This window comes from Cetorhinus maximus, chromosome 1 (genome assembly GCF_964194155.1).
Source record: "Cetorhinus maximus chromosome 1, sCetMax3.hap1.1, whole genome shotgun sequence".
Taxonomy (NCBI): domain Eukaryota; kingdom Metazoa; phylum Chordata; class Chondrichthyes; order Lamniformes; family Cetorhinidae; genus Cetorhinus; species Cetorhinus maximus.
Window position 1 is genome coordinate 188,945,453 of NC_135879.1, and position 22,156 is coordinate 188,967,608.

A 22,156-nucleotide genomic window follows, 5' to 3' on the forward strand; every position below is an offset into this window, starting at 1 on the left:
AGACAAGCTGAGTGAGTGGGCAAATGCATAGCAGATGCAGTATAATGTGGATAAATGTGAGGTTATCCATTTTGGTAGCAAAAGCAGGAAGGCAGATTATTATCTGAGTGGCTATAAATTGAGAGGGGGGAATGTGCAACGAGACCTGGGTCTCCTTGTATACCAGTCACTGAAGGTAAGCATGCAGGTGCAGCAGGCGGTAAAGAAGGCAAATGGTATGTTTGCCTTCATAGCCAGAGGATTTGAGTACAGGAACAGGGATGTCTTGCTGCAATTATACAGGGCCTTGGTGAGACCACACTTGGAATATTGTATCCAGTTTTGGTCTCCTTATCTGAGGAAGGATGTACTTACTATAGAGGGAGTGCAGTGAAGGTTTACCCGACTGATTCCTGGGATGGCGGGAGTGACATATGAGGAGGGAATGAGTCGATTAGGATTATATTCGCTGGAGTTCAGAAGAATGAGGGGGGATCTCATAGAAACCTATAAAATTCTAACAGGACTAGACAGGGTAGATGCAGGAAGGATGTTCCCAATGGTGGGGTTGTCCAGAACCAGGGTTCACAGTCTGAGGATACGGGGTAGACTATTTAGGACTGAGATGAGGAGAAATTTCTTCACCCAGAGAGTGGTGACCCTGTGGAATTCGCTACCACAGAAAGTAGTTGAGACCAAAACATTGTATGTTTTCAAGAAGGAGTTGGATATAGCTCTTGGGGGCGAAAGGGATCAAAGGGTATGGGGAGAAAGCGGGTGCAGGCTATTGAGTTGGATGATCAGCCATGATCAAAATGCATAGTGGAGGCTCAAAGGGCCGAATGGCCTACTCCTGCTCCTAGTTTCTATGTTTCTGCATTGCTGCGCATGCAGCTGAAGGTCCACAGCAAGCCGTCGCTCATAGGCACCTCATTAGTCCCAGGGTCTATAGATGGCGCCTGTCATTCCTGCAGGTGACTGAGAACCAGTGTTGCTGAAGACTGCGCATGTCTAGGGAACTGGTCGGTCACATGTGCCACTGCTGCAGGATTTGGCGCTACGGGGACATGGGGGGGCGTGCTTAGATCTCCATGGCAACAAGCAGTCAACTATGTCAACCGCAAGGGCTTCCACTCGCTGAATGTGCAGCTGGTGTGCGACCACCACAAACACATCCTACAGGGTCTGTGCATGATTCCCAGGGAGCATCCACAACTCCTACATCCTTAGCAGGCAGCGCTACATCCATGGCAGCGCACATACCCTCTGTGATAGGGTCATATCATGGAGACACAGCCGTGAAACTTTAAAAGCGCCTGATCCTTTGTCCGCCTTCAGCACCTGACCCCTTCAGGAGCACACCGTCACCGGTCACAGATGCTGAAGAGATGGGGGCCAGTCCCACCTCAAAGGTGCTGAGAGCACACAGAGAGAATGAGAGAACTCTGTGACACCTACCCACGACATTCTGGCAGCAAATGACAAGCACCATCGAGGTGCAGGCATCAGTAATGTGCCAAGTGAGTGTGAAGCCAGGCTATCACTTTGGTCTGAAGGTTACACATTGCACAGGGAAGAGGCCCTGGACTGAGGCAACTGCCTTTATTTTGTGCAGGAACCAAGGTTTCACATCTGAGGGACATGAACACTGCTTATTATAACAAGGAGCCATAGGCAAGACGACATTCTTGGGAGTTTAAAACAAAAACAAAAATACCTGGAAAAACTCAGCAGGTCTGGCAGCATCTGCAGAACGGAACACAGTCAACGTTTCGAGTGCAAATTACCCTTCAACAGAACTGTTGAACGGTTCAACAGTTCTGTTGAAGGGTCAACAGAACGGTTCAACAGTTCTGTTGAAGGGTCATTCGGACTCGAAACGTTGACTGTGTTCCTCTCCGCAGATGCTGCCAGACCTGCTGAGTTTTTCCAGGTATTTTAGTTTTTGTTTTGGATTTCTAGCATCCGCAGTTTTTTGCTTTTATTCTTGGGAGTTTATTTACAATAAACAGGCTGTGCAACTACATCTTCTTAACCTTCTGAACCCTGCTGCTACATCTTGGTGATCCGTTGACATTGTTGACGGAAGTGGAGGCAGCCTGCTGACTGCTATGCCCTGTCCGTGTTGACCTCGATGGGCGTCCTCTGGAGGGCTGAGACCTGGAGGGCCCCGGTCTGCTTTCGAGGTCCTGCTGTGCGGCAGCGGCACCTTCCTCAGCCTGTGGAGCTGGAGCAGCTAGGATCACAGGAAAAGGGGATTCGGATGGGCCCTGCACTCCCGGAGTCACCTGGGTGGATGGCCCTGGGGGGTTTGGGGGTACACCTGCTGATTCTCCTCCCTACGGGTGGCCAAATACCCCTTGCTGACTCCTTGAAGAGAAGGGGAAGCTGGAGTGAGGTCGAGCTGCCCCGCACCTCTCTTGTGTTGACACTGTTGGAGGCCAACTATGGTGTCAGCGATGGAGTTCAGCCTGCGCAGCAGTGTAGGACCGAAGTCCTGGATCAATGTCTCCATGGCAGCCGCCATCCTATCAGTGTTGACCTCGGTGTGTTGGCATGCTGGCGCTATCGCTTCAGGCTGAAGGCGGATGGACTCTTCCACCGTGCTTTGCAACCTGAGGAGTGCAGCGGACATCCCTTCCTGATGTTCCCGAGCCTGCCTTTGCAGCTCCAGCAACTGAGATATGACCAAGTCCAGAGGCTCATCATCTGACTCGGAACCAGCAGATTTCTGGTCTCCAGCAATCCTCTGAATGCTGGAAAGCTGGGAAGTCCTTTCCTCCACCTGCTGTGGATCAGACTGCGCAATGTGCTCACCAGATTGTGACCCCGAGGCTACTCTAGAACTCGGTCCTACTGAAGCATGTGTCTCTGCACTGGTAGAAGGTGTGGGTGAGCGCTGTGACAGGTCTTCAATTAGGGTGTCATCAGATTCTTCTTCCAAGTTGTCTTCGGGGCTTGAGTTGAGGACCTGGGTCGTGGACCCCTTTGGCTGCTTCCCAGATGTGCCTGAGAAAGCAAGGAGAGATAATTAATGCCTGGCAGGGGACTGTGGAACAGGGGAAGTCACTCACAGCATGGTTGTCTGGTGGATGTTGCACTGCTGGGTCCTCACTTGGCTAAGCGCCGCCAACCTCACCGGCAGCACAGGAACAGTCCAGAGTGTCACCGACCACCTGGCTGACTCTATTTTCAAAGTCTGTGAGGATCTTGATGTTGGGCAATTCTCCACCAGTCTGTGACCCCTCCCTTTTGTTGTGTGCCAGCTTGTCCTGCATGAATACAGATGGAGAGAGTGTAAGCAGGATGCCTGCCAGGCCGGATGAGAAAGATGCCTGGCATGTGTAGGTGGTGAGTGGTGCCATGGATGGGATGAAGACACGATTCGCAGGGCAGATGAAGGTGTGTGTGAGAGAGTGAATGGTGATGTCCCTTGAACTGACAGTGAGTGAGATCCCTGTGGATGTGTGATGGGTTTGTGAGTGTGTGAGTTGAGAGTGATGAGAAGACTGACTTACCCTGGCAGAATGGAGGAGATCTTTCATCCCCTTTTGGCACTGGGTGGCTGCCCTCTTTTGTAGGGTGTTGGCGCTGAACACCACTGCCACCACATCCCATGCTGGATCGGCGGCCTTGCTTACTGATCTTCACCGAGAGCTGGGATAGAGGGCTTCAAGGCCGCCCTCCATTGCGTCCAGTAGGCGCCTGAGGGAGGCATCGCTAAATTTGAGGGCAGTATAGAACCATAGAACAATAGAAAAGTTACAGTACAAAAGGAGGCCATTTGGCCCATCTTGTCCATGCCAGCCCGAGGACACCCAGGTGCCCTTTCTAATCCCACCTTCCTGCACCCGGCCCATAGCCCTGCAGCTTACAGCACTTAAGGTGCAGATCCAGGTACTTTTTAAAAGAGTTTAGAGTTTCTGTCTCTACCACCAACTTGGGCAGCGAATTCCAGACACCCACTACCCTCTGCTTCAAAAAGTTCTTCCTCATGTCCCCCCTACACCTTCTGCCACTTATCTTGAATCTATGTCCCCTGGTTCTAGAATTCTCCACCAAGGGAAACAATTTTATCCTGTCTTTCTGTTGGTTAGCCAATCCTCTATCCAAGCTAATATATTACCCCTAACTCCGTGTAACGTGGTAACCAGCAGGAGGTTTCCTTGCCCATGCTTGACCTGGTGCCATGAGACTTCATGGGGTCTGGAGTCAATGTTGAGGACTTTCAGGGCAACTCCCTCCTGACTGTATACTACCGTGCCCCCACCTCTGCTGGGTCTATCCTGCCGCTGGGGCAGGTCATACCCAGGGATGGTGATGGTGGTGTCTGGAACATTATCTTTGAGGTACAATTCCTTGAGTATGACTATGATAGGCTGTTGCTTGACTAGTCTGTGAGACAGCACTCCCAATTTTGGCACTAGCCCCCAGATATTAGTAAGGAGGACTCTGCAGTATCAACAGGACTGATTTTGCCGTTGTCGTTTCTGTTGCCTATTTCGATGCCAGACAGTCCATCCAGTTTCACTCCTTACTGACTTTCTAGTGATTATGATACAACTGAGTAGCGTGCTAGGCTATTTCAGAGGGTATTTAAGAGTCAAGCACATTGCTGTGGCTCTGGAGTCACATGTAGGCCAGACTGGGTCCCCAAAGTATTACACTGGGTCTCTGGATTACTAGTCCAGCGACAATACCATTATGGCACCGCCTCCCCCATTAGTCTATAATAACCAGATTTATCCTTTGCTTTGTCTTAAACAAAGGGGTTACCTAATCTTCCTGTCCTGATTAATCTTATCTTCTTTCGTGAAACTTTACTTCCTACCATTAACAAATTCAAATGTTGTAATATTGACCAATGCATTGGTTAAACAGTGCTTTGCATCTCTGGCACCTGGGTACCAATCCAGCCTGGAATGACTGTGGTAAAATTTGTCTCCTGTTTGTTGGCTCTACTTGTGCTACATGAAATAGGTTTGTGTTTCCACAATCCAGTTTGTGGTAAACATAAGCCTGCAGTCCAAAAGGATCTATTGCCACTATATATCAGGGAGAGATGGTAATGTCACTGAACTAGCAATCCAGAGGCCCAGGCTAATCTTCTGGAGGCATGGGTTCAAATCCCACCATGGCAGCTGGTGGAATTTAAAATTCAATTAATAAAACCTGGAATAAAAAGCTAATCTTAGTTCTAGTGACTATGAAACTATCATCAATTCTCGTAAAAACCCATCTAGTTCACTAATGTCCTTTAGGGAAGGAAATCTGCCAACCTTACCTGGTCTGGCCCATATGTGACTGCAGACCCGCAACAATGTGGTTGACTCTTAACTGCCTTCTGAAATGGCCAAGCAAGCCACTCAGTTCAACGGCAATTGGGAAGGGCAACAAATGCTGGCCTTGCCAGCGACGCCCACATCCTATGAAAGAATAAAAAAATTATTTGGCAGGCTCAATGAGATGGTTTAGGGCAGCTGGTACAGGAAATGGAAAAATAGGTTAGGATTGAGGTACATTGTTATGCCAGGATACTCTGCACTTAGCTTTGCTATAGCTGACGTAGGAGTGCTTCCTGCTGACCCAAGATGGCAGACTTTAACATCGGGCAGCTGACTGGCGCAGTGTGTCAGCTGTCCGCCTGACAGCGCAGATGGGACGCCCTCATTTTAAGGACGGGCATCATTATCATACCACTGGCAGGCTGCAGATTACAAACAGCCAATATTGCATGGCCCGGAGGTTGACAAGGCCATCAGCAAGTTAGGAACCCAAGCAGCACCCTTGTTTTTCCTGGCTCCTCAAAAATAATTTTAAACTTTTCATTTTGGTTTCCATCAGCTGCACTGCCCTACACTGGTACACCCTGTTGTTTACCAGACAAGCAATCAGAGTCCTACATACAAATGTAGAAACGCAGATCACACGTTAAAAAGGCCTATCATCTGAAACAGAGGGGTTCTTCGGTTCCTCTGTGATACATTTGCCAGCTCAGAAATGAGCATGAGGCAGTAATTTTTTTCACATGATTTTCGAGCTATCAGGGCATAACACCATTTCCACCAAGCAGATTCGGCGAAAATTTTACCAGGGTGCCAGAAAAGAGAACTTTTACATTCCCCAGTTTCCTATCCTTCTAAGAGCTTATTTCACAAGAAGAAGAAAGCTAAAAGAAAGAGGGAATTGAAATGCTGTTGGTACCTGGGGTGTGTGATAGTTGCCCATCTTTGCTTATGCTCTCCCGATGAGTTGTCCGTGATATCACCTCATCCATTTCCTGTTCCGAGACCTGTATTGAACAATAGAACAGAAGAAATAAGTTTTTGTAATTAATGTAACTACGTACTGTCTCATTATCAAAACAATTGCAGGATTAACATGTGAGAATCCACTGTAGGATTCATACGCTATTACAATGTGAGGTTTGTGTTCAGAATTTTCAGTGTAGATTATAGGGCAGATTTGACTAAATTGTGCTCCCGCCTAGAGCTTCATGCATCAGGAATGCACATCAGAAATCTGGATGGGGTGCTCCGTGGGTACCACTGGTTTCCATGGCTGAATTTCCAATATGCATTTATCACTGAACAGATGGATTCAATCAGATTCTAAAGTTACATCTGTCAATCCCATTGCATTATTTACTCTTGATTTATTGCCTTCAACTTTTCCAGATACTAACAACTATAAAAATTTTATTTGTGACTCCTGAATAACGTACCCATAGCATGTCATTTCTTCTCAGCATCGGCCTTGTCACTTTTCTTTTGCTAGTTTAAGGATCTTCTCGTTAGTTAGTCTTTGTGACTATCAAGATCTGTAACACCAGGGGCTGGGTTTTCAACCCAAACCTTGCCTGGATCACTTCAGGGTCCCAACCCCGCATTGCGATTCTGAAATGTAAAGGGTCTATTTGATCTGGGGGCGAGTTTGCCACCCAATTAGTGGTGCCAGGAGCGGCCTAGAGGTAAGACCCAGTAACGGAGGGCCCTTTCAGATGAATGCAAGCCATGGCTGTGCTTGCTGTTCACAGAAGCAATGGAGCAGCAGAGACCTCCGAGAGCTAGCGCTAGTCTGGGCAAGGCATCCCCAGGTGGCTCCATACTTTTCGGATGTCCCCCTCAAGGCTTTAATGGATACAGTGTTTAACAGGGGAGTTGTTCTGTTCCGAAAGAAGAAACCCATCAAGAGAGGGCATGCATGGAAGTGGCAATGAAGATCCGCAGCCAGGGAGTCACCAGGAGGACGTAAGCCCAGTGCAGAAGGTGTTCAATGACCTGACCTGATGCCCTGCAATGTCTGTACCTCAGACTCCAGCTCAGCAACTCTAAGCCAAAGTTGCCCAAGCTGCAGACATCCAGATATGACTGCCTGGGATTGTAATGCATTCCAGATTCTCACAGCCTTCCCATGCCCGTCTAATCTTATTTATTTATCTGATTAGGTAATCAGTTATTAATTTAGTCAGCTAATGTAAATTGCAGTCTCCTAGCTTGGAGAAAGAAGAACACTCAGCAGCTACTGCAGGTAAAACAAAAAGAATAAGGAAGTCTTAACAATGCACCTGGAAAACCATGGCATGATCAGGCAAAGTCAACATGGTTTTGTGAAAGGGAAATTGCATTTGACCAACTTATTAGAGTTTTTGAGGATGCAACTCTTTGGGTAGATAAAGGTGAACCATTAGATGTAGTATATTTGGATTTGCAAAAGGCATTTAATAAGGTGCCACATGAAAGGTTAATGGACAGGAAGCAAAGAGTAGGGCAGGACATTCTCAAGTTGGCAGGGGCTGATGGATGGAGTGTGCAAGGATAAGTGCTGAGGCCACAGCTATTTACAGTCTATATTTATGATTTAGACAATGAGGCAGGAAGGGCTGTATCTAGGTTTGCTAATGTTACAAAGCTAGGTGGGAATGTCAGCTGTAAGGCCACAAAGATACTGCAAAGAGATATAGATAGGTTAAGTTGGTGGGCAACAAAGTGGCAAATGGAGGACATGTAGGAAAGTGTGAGCTTATTCACTTTGGTAGAAAGAATAGAAAAGCAAGAGTATATTTTAAAAGGTACGTAACTTATAAATGTTGAAGTTCAGAGGGACTTTTGTGTACTCATATAATGAACACAGAAAGTTAGCATTAAGGTATAACAAGCAATTGGAAAGGGAAATGGTATGTTGGCCTTTATTGCAAGTTAATTCAAGTACAAGAATAAAGAAGTCTTGCTACAATTGTACAAGGCTTTGGTGAGACCACACCTGGAATACTCTGCACAGTTTTGGTCTCCATATTTAAGGGAGGATATACTTGTATTGGAGGTGGTACAGCGAATGTTCACTAAATTGCTCCCTGGGTTGACAGGGTTGGCCTATGATGTGGTGGAGTAAATTGGGTCTATACTCTCTGGAGTTCAAAGGAATGAAATGTGATCTGATTGAAACAAACAAAATTGGGAAGAGGCTTGATAGGGTAGACACAGAGAGGTTGTGTCCCCTGGCTGGGGAATCTAGAACATGGAAACACTGTCTCAGGATAAGGATTCTAACATTTAGGACTGAAATGAGGAGAAATATCTTCACTTAAAGAGCTGTGAATCTTTGGACTTCTCTACCAAAGGAAATGGATACTCCATCATTGAATATATTTAAGAGTGAAACATATTTTTGGTCTCTCAGGGAATCAAACCATAGCAAGCATTGGGCAGGAATGAGTGGGAATGAGTGGAAGAGTGGAGTTGAAGCCAAAAAATTGGCCATGATCATATTGAATGATGGAGCAGGTTTGTATGGTCTGCGCCTGCTCCTATTTCTTACGTTCTTATGGAAAAGTGAGTGGCAAGCGACACTCAGGTGACAGGTCTCTAAACTCTGCATACATCAGCATGGACATGAACTGAGCATACTGAGTGTTAATAGTTCACCTTACTTTTGTCAGATCAAGTGGTCAGTTGCACCACTGAGCTGTCAGCAACCCTAGCAAAATGGGCACAAATGAACAGCGAGCATCACTGAGGAGCACAACATCTCACGTGAATGTCACGTTGGAATAGGTGAGGGAGGGCAGCCTTCTCATAAATCTGTCTCTGCTCATCCTGCAGGAGAGGAAAGCACATCATTTGGGGAAATGTATCAGATGAGATGGTGTGCTCGACCTTCAGACTTTGACCTGATGGAGCTTGCAGCGGTGGACATTGAGACGATGCCATTGAGTCGGGACTAGGGCAATGGCAAGATGGGAAGTTGTCCAGAGCACGGTCATTTATTAGCTCTATCTTCAGGCAAAGGGCATACGGGATACTCCTGCCCAATGCGTGCTGTGGCTGTTCAACTGCTGTCATCCACGGGGTTGGTTGTGCTGAGTGTTTCCAATACTTTCTGCTTTTATTTCAGATGACCCTATAACTGCCTCCCTTTAAAGCCTCAGGTTCTGGGGGATCTGCAGTCTTTTCACCACCCGGCAGCTGTGGTTGGGCTGATGTCCAACATGTAGCATAACAATGACTCTGGATAGTGTGTCTTCAGCACTAAGTTAAGTCCCTGACAGCTCACTTCTGCTCCTGCCAGAAGAGCAGGGCAGTTGAGTTATCCCTAGTGTCCTGCTCATTATTTATCTCTCAATCAATGTCACACAAAAAAACCCAGATGATCTGGTCATTATCACACTGTTTGTGAGACCTTTCTGTGTGTGACTTGACTGCATTTCCTACCTCACAATAGCGATTACTCTTCAAAATTATCTCACTAGCTGTAAGGCAGTTTGGGACATGCTAGCCAGTGACACCCACATCCATGAATGAATAAAAAAATGTTGAGGTCACTTTCACTTTCTCCTCTACTGCCATGGGAGCATTGAAAACAATTCCCATACAGTAAAGCTTTTTCTGTTAGCTGAGAAAGAATGAAATGGCAGTTCCTTCCACATTCCCGAAAGGTGCAATCCCAGGTCACCTGCAATATTATTTTGTATGGGTGGTAACAGCATATCACACATACAATGGGCAGAATTTTGCCGTCGGCGAGCAGGGGGCGGGGCCCGCTCGCCGATGCGTAAAATAACACGGGATGACGTCGGGCGGAATCCCTGACGTCATCCCACCCCATTTAAATTTTCAGGAAGGCGGGGGCGCAGCAAAATCAGCTGCAGGCCCGCTGACCTGTCAATGGCCAATTCAGGCCATTGACAGGATCATTTAAACAATTAAAGGACCTGCCTGTCCAACCTTAAGGTTGGTGGGTAGGCCAAGAGCCCCGGCGGCAAATAGAGAAAACATGAAACCTCATCCACCAACGGGATGAGGTTTTATGTAGGGTTTTAAAAATTTTAATACAGATTTTCTGTAAATTATGAACACGTCCTATCTCATGTGACATTGTCACATGAGGAGGACATGTTAGGGAATTTTTTTTTTTCTATTTTTAATATTTTTCAAAGTGGAAGCGATCTCCCTGAGGCTGCACTTAGCCTCAGGGAGATGTGCACTCTTTCGTGCGCATGTGCGAAAGAGCGCACTCTCACTTTTAGGGAATCTCCCCTGCCCACACAGGGGGCGCATAGCGCTTCCCACTGGACGTCACACTGGGTGGGCCTTAATTGGCCTGCCCACGTAAAATGGCGGTGTGGCCCACTTCACTGGCGGGGATTAGCTCCCCGCCCGCCGGAGATTGGGTTGGGCCCGCCTGCCCGACAGGCAGAAAATTCTGCCCAATGTGTGAAGACTGTAATTTGGTGTGCTAGCCAGTAACAATTAGCACAACACATCCTGTATATGGTTTAACATAGCGCTGCAAGCCACCCTTAAAACCTCCGCAGCAACTTTGCAGGAGATAGAAACTGGGCAGTAAGCACATGAAATCCTACCCTTTCCAAACTCCGGTTTACACCGACAGCAATTTTCAGGCTATGTTTTTGATTTCTAATTGGAATTTATGGTATGTCACATTTACACTGGCATTCTTGTGCAGAACCAGCTGCATGACTGAATTCATTGAGATTCACAAACAGCCCTTATGTAAAGCTATGAAAACTGAACAACATTACTACTTTATCCACCTGCACAAACTTAATTTAATGAAGTATAAAAGGACAAGTAATTATTCAGTACTTGAGCCACCCATTATCCTTTGTGAGGATAAGAGTTGCATGCTTATATTCCTTAAAGGTTGTGTTGGGTGGGGAGGGGGGGTTGGTCGGGAGGGCTATATTAAAATGTCTGCAGTGGGGTTCTGTCATTTTGTTGCCAGTATGCCCAGTTGGCTTAGGAAACTGTTTCTCATTTATCTTTAATGGTATGTACAATGATCGGATTTCAAATACATTGCAGTCTTGCTCCAGTTATTTCCTTCCAGCCAGACCCTTTGGATTCTGCCCAGTAAAGGAATAACTGCCAGAAGTTATGCAAGAGTGACTTGTTCTTTTTTTAAGGAGTTCCTGTCACCACGAGACCCTCAAAAACAAATCAAAGTCCACTGCTTCGTTCTCAGGAAACAAAAACCACCACTTCACTTTAGTTTTTACTGGCAATGAAAGATCAGAACAGGGTCCCAAGGGGGGAAGCTTAAAAGAGCAACATCTTCAATTAAAGTATCTTTTCCTTTGGTTGCAAACACGGATTATTTGAATCATGCTTAAAAACATTCTGCGTGAAATCACTGGTCCTAAAGTGACATGTGGTTCTGTGGCTCATCTCTACAATGAAACAATTTTGAGCTTTTAAGAAGATTGTGCTCCTTTAGGACACAGACAGGATAATTGTTAATTCCTGTTAATGTCCATTAGATAGTTTGTTATGTAACAAGATGGCAGCTGTAATCTTGATGCCGATCTACAGGTCATTAAGCCAGCAACATCAACTTAATTATCTTTTTAAAAGTTTGGGGAATGTTCCAGCATGAGGGTGATCCGTGCTAGGGAAGGGATCAGTTTTGGCAGCCACAATCAGTTTCCTCTAACCCAATAATGAACCTTAACCTCCGCACAATACCAGTCTCTGGCAGAAGTGCAATCTTTGCATAATTAATCCCAATGTATAGGGAAAAACAAGATACACAGAGGGACGGTAGTTTGATCAAATATATTTCTACTAATCATATGCAGGTGAAAAAGAGTGAAAAAAAGAAGCAAATTGAAAATCTATTGCTGATTTAATGGGTAACTGGATCACCATTGAGCCATAGAGAGCAGCAAGTTCGCAGGTTCAATCCCTCATCTCTGCTAAATTAGTTGAGAAATGCTACCTGTGTCCCAAGCTGAGAAGGAGAAAATAAACAGGCAGAATTCATGGTCCTGATAACTAACCAGTGAGACTTCCTGGGAAGTGTATGGATGTGTATGTCAGTTAAAGATATAATCAGAATTCTCCACAGTCAAGCAGCTTGCTGACACTAAAAGCTGGATTCTCCTTCACTATCCACTCCCAAATCAGAAAACAATGGAAAGTAATATCAGGCAGTGAGGTCTGCTGCTCTTTCCCTACCGTGGCCTCAATTTTTCTTTCCCCTGCCCTAGTTTGGGAGGAATAAATTCCAGCAGGGAGACAGAGCAAGGCAGCCATCTGATTTCCCTAGTTACTTCTGCTGTCTGAGCCAACCCCAAAGGTCACCTGGAGAAGGGCGGTGGTAGTCAGAAGTAGCAGTGGCAAATCAGGCTCCTGTTGCAACTCCATCACATTTCACACCTGCCCAGCAGCAAGCTTCCTAACAGTGGGAAAGATTCTGCCAGAAATTCATCGCGTGAAGCCCAGAGTGCTGATCTGGCCAGGAGCACAATGGGGTTGGGGTAAAGGGAAGATTTGAGAAAATCCAGCTCTATTTTTGAAGAAGGGCTGTTCTGGCATAGCGTTGGAAGCACTTGGTTGTTGTGGAACTGTTTTCAGAAGGGAAGAAAAGAAAATAGGGGGAAAAAACACAACCAAACCCATTGCTTCTTGACAGCTTAAATCATTTCACAACGTACTGTTTTATCTGGAGGACTTTGGCTTCATTAGCAAAAGTTCCATAAACATTTGAAATATGTTTTTTACTAGATTGCCAACATTTATTTTTTAAATTTCAAACAAATAATTCAAAACTATTATATCTTTGTAAAAAATGTTCATTTGAAACACTCTTTAATAAACAGCCAAATAATATGTATATATTACATATTTTAATTGTTCTTCATGTTGGAATGGAAACTATTTTGGATCAGATGCTTAAAAGGCCTTCTTTGTACTTTGAACCTAGCTGTAATCTTTTGGGACTGAAAAAAAAACAGTATTTGGTTTCCTGATGATTCACATAACATTTTTTGGGAAAACTATTTATAATAATTTAATTCTTGGATTGTTCATGGAAGAACTAAACTATTATATTCCGAAAGCACATGGGATTTTACCCTCATGATTTCTCCCTAAAAAGAAACCATTTCTGCTACATTATTTTTTTGCTCATGTTACTAAATATGAGCTCCTGTGTTTCATAACCATTAATAAACATGTTACTGAGGTAAAATAGCAACCTGACCTCCTCTGCAAGCGTTGGTGAGTAATCACACCTCACCTCATGATCTTCAGATTGTCTGTAGCCTGAGCTTCAAGCAGGCCCTAACTACTCTGAAGAATAGTGTGGCTCAGTGCCATACCATAATATACCTGTGCCAGTTCTCTCTGCACCAGTTACATGGAAATTTACAGTTGCAATTTGTATAACTCTTTGAATCTTTTATGTGCTTTTATGCTTTCCATGAAATATATTGAATGATGAGTTCACTAAAGAAAAGTTAGAGACAATAGACCATTTCCAAACTCATGACAGACTGAATCCAATCGGAGAGCAGCAGAAGATCCCTCTGGTCTGGGTGCAGCTAGTTGCTGCAAGTGGCCCATGTATTGCTGGGCTGGAAGAAAGGAAGCATCAGAAAATATTCCTGCTCTTGATTTCTATTTGGTGATGCATGCCTGAAACATACACACGTGCATATAGGGGAAGATAGATTTGGGCTTTAGCTGTGCTGCCACTTACAGTGCAACAGCATCCAAATACCCACACACGAATAATGATCCCTTGTTTTCCTACATTACAAGTGACTACACTTCAGAAGTATTGAATTGGCTGTAAAGCCCTTTCAGATATCCAGGGTCATGAAAGGCACTATATAATTGCAAGATTTTCTTTCTTTGTGGTTCCTCCACTTCGGAAATTTATCGGTGGAATGATACTAAAATATATATATGCAGGTTCCCGCACCATTACTCTAGTGTTCCCCAAGAATCTACCCATTGCCCCCTCCTATTTCTCATTTATGTGCTGCCCCTCAGCTGCATCATCTAAGAACACAGCATTAGTTTCCACATGTATACTTAAGATACAAGGCCTTTGTGAGACCACATCTAGAGTATTGCATGCAGTTTTGGTCTTCCTACTTAAGAAAAGATATACTTGCCATAGAGGGAGTGCAGCGAAGGTTCACTAGGCTGATACGGGGGATGGCAGGACTGTCGAATGAGGAGAGATTGGTTCGACTGGGCCTGTATTCCATAGAGTTTAGAAGAATGAGAGGGGATCTGATTGACACATACAAAATTCATACAGACAGGCAGACTAGATCCCCTGGTTGGGGAGTCTAGAACCAGGGGCCACAGTCTCAGGATATGGGGCAGGCCATTTAGGGCTGAGATGAGGAAACATTTCTTCACTCAGAGGGTAGTCAACCTGTGGATTCTCTACCACAGAAGGCTGTGGAGGCAGGGTCACTGAGTATATTCAAGAAAGAAATTAATAATTTTTTGGCTATTAGGGGCATCAAGGGTATGGAGAGAAAGCGGGAATATGGTGTTGAGGTAGAGGATCAGCCATGATCATATTGAATGGCGGAGCAGGCTCAAAGGGCCAAACGGCCTACTCCTGCTCCTAGTTTCTATGTTTCACCATCAATGTCCCTTCTAAATCATTTTCATTGTGCACAGCATGTCCCTTTGAATCGGTGGGATCTTTAAATTTTTTGCACAACTGCACATGCTCTGTATCTTAAAGGGATTAACCTTGAGTAGTCTGTGCATTATCTATTGGTGTTGCATGGCCACACATCTTAGCAGAAACATTACTCACCACAACTTCTCTCAAGCTCCCCACTATCACTAAATTGTCAGACTGCTTGTCTGACTTCCAGTACTGAATGAACAAAAATTTTCTTCAATTAAATATTGGAGAGGATGAAGCTATTACCTTTGGTCCTTGCTACAAACTCTGTTCACTAGCCATCGATTCCATTCCTCTGGCAACTGTCTGAGGCTAAACCAGACTGTTCGCAACCTTTGTGTCATATTTGATCCCAAAATGATCTTCCCACCACATATCTGAGCCATCATCAAGACCACATATTTACACATTGTCAGACTCCGCCCTGGCTCAGCTCATCTGCTGCTGAAACCCTCATCCAAGCCTTTGTTACCTCTTGACTTGTCTATTCCAATACACTTTGTAGGGCTTCCACTTTCTACCCTCTAAATTTGAGAACTTCCAAAAACTCTGCTACCTGTGTCTTTGCTTTCACAAAGTCCTATTCACCTGTCACCCCTGTGCTTCTTGACCTACATTAACTTGGTTAAGCAGTGCAGTGATTTTAAAATTCTCATCCATGTTTTCAAACCCCTCCATAGCCTTGCCCCTCCCTATCTCTGTAATCTGTTCCAGCCTCACAACTCTCCGAGATAGCAGTACTCATGGTCTCTTGATAGGGTGATCAGATTTTCAAAAGTCAGAACCAGGACACGTTGAAAAGCCTTGGGCAGGTGCTGCTCCATGATGATAGATATGTTGGGCGACCAATGGCAGGAGTTTGGGGGAGGGGCAGTTGAAAGTAGATCATCATGTGACGACATCTTCGAGAATATATCCAGCCAAAGTTGGCAGCCCTTTTAAGACACCCAATTGTTGAAGATAACAGTTTTGAACCACAGGCTTATGCAATGACATTTCTGCTTCATTTTCTTAAAAAACTGAACCAAGGCTTCGTTTCTCACAAGATCCCAGAATCCTCTATTCTGCTCTAACTTTTGCTGTGCACAGTAAGACCAGTCTCCATTTTATAGCCTTGTTTATTTTCATTTGCAATCTGGGTTCTGACAATAGACGTTTTCAGCCAGAAGCTGAATTTTAAACTAGCGAACATTCCTCAAGAGATTTTGTTTGCACCCAGAGGTATATAAGCTGGAAAGGATGTGATCTTTCAACAAGAAGTTTGGTTGAATGTGCCATGGCTCAACCAAACTTGCCTTCCACTTTCTGCAATGCTGATTGGTAGTTTACCAACGGGCACCGTCCGGCTACGTCTTCAAGTGTGACTTGCGGACTTGTCAATCTTCTGCTGTCACTCAGGGGCTGATTCCCTCCTGGCTCCCGAGTGGTCACAATGTTAATTTATAGGAGGTCGTGGGATAAATTACTCCCATTACCTCCTATAAATTTCCCCCAGTTCCTCCTTTAAATTATTACCAGCACTATTTCCCCCAATTATTTCACAAACATTTTGCGTTCCAAGTCGATTTCAGAGCGCTTTTTTTTCAGAGCTGATTTTCCCCCCAAATAGTTCAAACAGTGAGATCGGATTTCAAAGAGTTTGGTAAAAGATAAACTCTTCCAAACAGTAACCTCCAATAGGCCACGCATGTGCCTTCACACCAGCACATTCTGTGAAATCCCTGATTGGCCAACTGGAACATTCTGACGGGATGTCCAATCAGAGCACTGAAAGGCGAACAAAGGGGGAAAAAAAACTGCACCCAACTCTGGTTGCCGGTGAGAAGGATTTCGGTGCATACGAGATTTTCTGGTGCAGCATTCCAATTCCTAGGGTGCAGCGCAGCATGAGAAGGGTCTTTTTGGGTTTGCTGATAGCAATTGGAACACAAGGGGCAGGATAAAGGGGAGGGAAAGTGTGGAGACAAAACCAGGACATTTGAGCAATTTGGAGAAAGCTGTCGGGACACTGGTACGTCCCGGTTCTGGTCACCCAACCTCTTGAATGTTCCCAATTTTAATTGCTCCACCATTGGTGGTCATGCATTCAATTGCCTAAGCTCTGGAATTTCTCCCTTCACTTATCTGCCTCTCTAAGATGCTCCTTAAAACCCACCTCTTTGGCCAAACTTTTGGCCATCTGCCCTAATACCACCTTATGTGGCTTGATGTCAAACTTTGCCTTATAATGCTCCTGTAAGTGCCGTGGGGTGTTTTATTATGTTAAAAGTGCTATATCAATAAAATGTTGCTGTTCTAGGAATGATTCTGGCATTGTGATAAAGTGTGTGATCTCCTGGAGATGGTGACTCGTGTAGAAGTTCAGTTCCATGGGTACCAGTAACTAACACACCCCCAGTTTATAGATACTCTCAGGGTGGAAGCGTCCCAGATTTGCACAAAGTGCAGTAGCGGGCGGGAAAAAGGATGCTTTACCCGCCGTCCGTGGTGGTGGGTTTTCACCGTCCCAGAGCACTGCTGACCTGGAACAGTCCAGATCATCGCCGGCCAGCTAGGTTACTCTATTTTCAAAGTCTGTGAGGACCTTGATGTCAGGCATTCCTCCAGTAGCAACCTCTCCCTTTTCTTGTGTGCCAGCTTGTCTTGCATGAAGTCAGATAGAGAGAGTGCAAGCAGGATGCCTGCCAGGCCAAATGAGAAGGATGCCATGTGTGTGTGTTGAGTGGTGCAGTGGACGGGTTTAGGACACAGTCCGCAGGACAGATGAAGGTGTGTGTGAGAGGGTGAATGGTGACATCCCGTGAACTAGCAAAGAGTGAGGTCCCTGTGGATGTGTGGGTTTGCGAGTGTGTGAATTGAGAGTAATGAGAAGAGTGACTTAGCCTGGTGAATAGAGGCGTCCCGCCTCATTAAAAATGCAATCCCGGGAAACACACCGGATTGCTGGCGGGGCAGCCTCTGATTCACCTGCCCCATGTCACCTCTGGCCTTCAGCAATCCAGGCGTCAAATTTAAAGGGCACCCCTACACAGAGCTAGCACTCTCCAAGTGGTTGGAAGCTGCTGCAAAATGGATGCCAAATGGAGGAAATGTGCCACTCCCAAATTTAGTGATACCTCCCTCGGGCGCTTACTGGACACAGTGGAGGCCCACTGTGAAGCTCTCTACCCCTGTTCTGGGTGAAAACCAGCAAGCAAGGTCACCAACCCAGCATGGGAGGCAGTGGCAGCGGTGGTCAGCGCCAACGCCCTCACAAAAGAGGACAGCCACACAGTGCCGCAAGAGGACAAATGATCTCCTCCGTTCCTCGCCAGGATCTGTGACCGGTGACGCTGTACTCCTAAAGGGAGTCAGGTGCTGAAGGCTGACAAAGGATCAGGTGCACTTAATGTTTCACCACTGCGTCTCCATGATATGACCCAGAACACAGAGCGCAAGTGAGCTGCCTTCAGCCAGACAGGAGTCAGAAATTCACAAAGGCAATGTGAAGATCTGTGAAGTGTCCTCACTGCATGTTGTCATCATCCTCCTGGAATCTAATGACTATTAGGGCCCCCGCTGCACCTCCACATGAACCTGAGCACTGAGGGTTTGTGCACAGCCATCAGCCATGCAGGAGTCAAAAGTTCATAGATGCCAGATGAGGATATCAGGACTGTCCTCATTGCATCTCGTCATCATCCTCCATGAATGTTGCAGCTATGACGGCCTCCCAAGCACGCCTGCCTCCTCTGGCCAGTGCGATGGCCTCATCACCAGCATCCGCGCTTTCGAGGACTTCATCATCAAGTGTTTTCAGCAGAAGTGCTGCATAGAGAGCATCCTGGATTGTTTCCAGGTTGTGTGATAATGAGATCAGGCTCATAGATTGAAACAAGAACAGGAAGTTCAAAGGCAGAGGGAAGGTGTGGAAGTCCAATTAGCTGACACTGTGTTTGATAACATTGTTCAGGAGGAAAGAACAGAGGACAGTTCAGCTGAAGTGTTTAATTCAAGGAGATTAGTGGATTTACAGAAAAAGGATTCGCAAATAAAACACTTATATCAGACAGCTTACTCAGAAACAGGCAAAATGTATTCCAGAATGTTATTACCTTCAGGGTAATGTTTCAGTGAGGCCTTATCATGTTTCAGCAAATGACAGCTGGAGGGAGGTGCATCAGATTGTTATACCATTTAGATATAGAAATGAGATTCTGAAGATAGCTCATGAAATTCCAATGGGGGACCATTTAAGAATTAGAAAGACACAGGCAAAGGTACAAAAACATTTTTTTTTGGCCTGGTTGCATAGAGATGTAGCCAAATTCTGTAGAACATGTCACACACATCAATTGATAGAGAAACCACAAGCAGTGATGAAGCCAGCACCTGAATTCCCATTCCAGCATTTGAAGAACCTTTTATTAGGGTCATGATTGATTGTGTAGGACCCCTCCCTAAGACTAAAAGTGGAAATCAATACTTACTGACAATAATGGATATGCCTACCAGTTTTCCTGAAGCAATATGTTTGAGAAATATTACTCACCGGCCTGACCTGCACTGGAGTCCTTGCACACTGAAAGCCAGCTTGGAAAAAGCGACTTGCTTGTGGCCCATGCAAATGTGCGGTGCCCCTTTCTTGATATCCTACGGGCGATGCTTGCCAGCGCTGCACAACGCTGTGTGCACTCACCTCTGAGTTCCCCTCGAACTTCATGTTGCCAGGTGCATGCCTTTTAATGGCAGTCATGAAGTGCGCCATTCTGAAGTCACGCCGTTGTGGGGTAAATTTGACGTGGGGGGATGATTCCGGCGAGCAGGGATTATAATTAAATGCAAATGTATTAAAACGATGTTCCCGACATGCGGTGGTGGGAAATGTGGCCCACCAATGACGGGTGGAGCAGGTGATCGCAAACTGGTTTCACAATGGCGTAAAACCAATTGTTGGCCTTATCGCTATATTGTCTCCCCCTCTCACCACAACGCCTGATGCCAATGGGGCCAGAAAATTACGGCCCTCATGTCTGAATTTTAAAATTAGTGTTTCACTCCTCAATCCTTGAGCAACATAATTCAAACTGATCTGTACCATTCCACTTTACAAAAGCAGCCACTGAGTACCATAAATTTGGCTGATATGCCTCACTTTCTATCGTTCCTTAACCCAAGAGGTTTATGTAAAGCTCTGTAAATCAGGTAGAGACATTCAAAGGAATTGTAAAAAGAAACGTTCCAGTGCCTCAGTGCCAAGAAATATAACAAATAATTTAAACTATGATATTCTCATATATCAACTCCAAAGCATGGTAGTAAACTAAAACGGCATCATAATAAGACATTAGCACTTCAAATGTAGAAATCTGCCAGTAAAAGCTTTTTTCAAATTCATATTTATAGGGACTACCACCGTTTTCCAAGGGCCACTTAGTAAACTTTCTTTTTGTTGGAGTATTTAGCATGTGTTTTTCCTTTTCCTATTGCTTTTATCGGTGCCTTTCCCATTCAGCTAGCCTGACATATCTGGAACCAAGACGTGTGGAATGCCTCCTCCTCGGCTGTCATCGATAGCTCCGTAGCCGGTGATTAGGAATCAGCAGAGATGCTGAAGTTTGATTTCTCTGATTTTGTCATCCCCAATGGGAATTGCCACAGTCTTTGTTGGGAATCTCCCTGCTCAAGATAACTAAGATTAGGAAGTGAGTGGAATGGTACTAAGATCTGTGTCTTGCTTGTGACCATTTTAAATACTTGGAAATGGTGTAGATAGATTAAAATAGACACTGTGAAATGACTACAGCTTTCATAGTTATGACAGCACCAAACAACTATGCATAGTTACAATGCTTAACAATGTTCCAGTTGGATCTTAAATCAGACTAAAGTGTAATATAAATTAAAATGTTCAATACCAGAATGTGAAAAATCCATGGTAATAGTTTATCCAGACTGAAATGTCTCAATCTTGTGCAGTGGATGGAAAAATAGATCAGGAATACTTCATAAAGTTGAGGTCATGGCTACATATGGAGCTTATGCTGTGATGAATTTAAATACGTCTTTAGAAAGCATTTATAGTTTAAATCATTTGTTATATTTCTTGGCACTGAAGCACTGGAACATTTCTTTTTACAGTTCCTCTGAATGTCTCCACCTGATTTATAGAGCTTTTACTTAATATGGAATGGAAGAGGAGTTACATACCAAGTAAGTTGGGAATGAATAACAGGTATGAACAGTGCAAGTGAGACATGTGCTCTATCACTGATTTTATGGGGCACCGTGGTCCCTGCCAGTCCTGGCTAATATGTTGTTGGGGAGCCTACCCACAGAAAGAATGGCTGCCCAATTGTCATTTGGCCATTAATAGGCTGAGGATTTCCACGCCTCAGGTACAGGAAGTCCTGCCACAGAGAGCTGCCAGTCAATCAGATGGCTGGCAGCTCTGTAGTACCAGCAGTGCCAGGCGGGACCGGTGGCCACTACTGGGACTACAGGCAGTCCCTAATGGAGACCGTTGCTGGATCCGGACACCAAGGTTAGTGGGGGGGGGATTTCACCGGGGTCAGGCTGGCACATCCTGGCAAGGGGTTTGAGGGGGCTGGTTTCAGAGGCTGGGGTAAGGGTAAAGGGGGAAGTGTGATCTTAATGAGGAGAGGAGTCCCCCCCACCTTGCTTAACATCAGCCCAGGCAGCTAAATCTGCCAGGCTATCCACTAAGCGTGGGTCTCCCCATGCCATGGTAAATAGTGATGGGTGAAGGATGAGGCCCTGAAGTGTCCATTAATTGGCCCAAGGACAGGAGAGCCACCTGACAACCCCATCCCACTCCCATAAAATTTCATACAGATTGGGGCAGATGGATGAACAGTGGGAAGGCGACGCACTGGATTTTACGAGACCATCCCCCCACCCTGACACCTCACGACTTCAAACCCACTGCTGGGGGGAGTATAAAATCCAACCCATGGAAGAAGATATTAGCCCTACCCACATGATGGAAATGGCGTTACTGATCCACCGGAAAGCCACCTGGATCCTACTATGTCTGGCAGGGCTAAACTGACATATGCAGGTTGGAGTCCAATGACATCGATTGGACACAGACGATATTTTAAACTTAGGCTTGAGCAGGGAAACCACGGTGGCTTTCCAACTGTGGCAAGCCCAACAAGGATTGGGATGAAAATGCCCAGAAAGACAAGTCTTTTATCCACTTTCTTCTAGCTGATCA

General features: G+C 45.4%; 1 protein-coding gene and 1 long non-coding RNA gene across 7 annotated transcripts in view; one reads left to right on the top strand and one right to left on the bottom strand.

Annotated features, from left to right (window-relative positions):
* Positions 1-22,156, top strand: part of LOC144686088 (uncharacterized) — a 185,036-nt gene that overhangs the window by 95,840 nt on the left and 67,040 nt on the right. The gene's annotated exons all lie outside the window — the stretch shown is intronic.
* Positions 1-22,156, bottom strand: part of pdzd2 (PDZ domain containing 2) — a 631,303-nt gene that overhangs the window by 69,205 nt on the left and 539,942 nt on the right. For all 6 annotated transcript variants that reach the window (XM_078551140.1, XM_078551149.1, XM_078551169.1 and 3 more), the window contains one exon: positions 6,184-6,271. In XM_078551140.1, the coding sequence (XP_078407266.1) occupies positions 6,184-6,271 (88 nt within the window). The remainder of the gene's footprint in view (positions 1-6,183; positions 6,272-22,156) is intronic.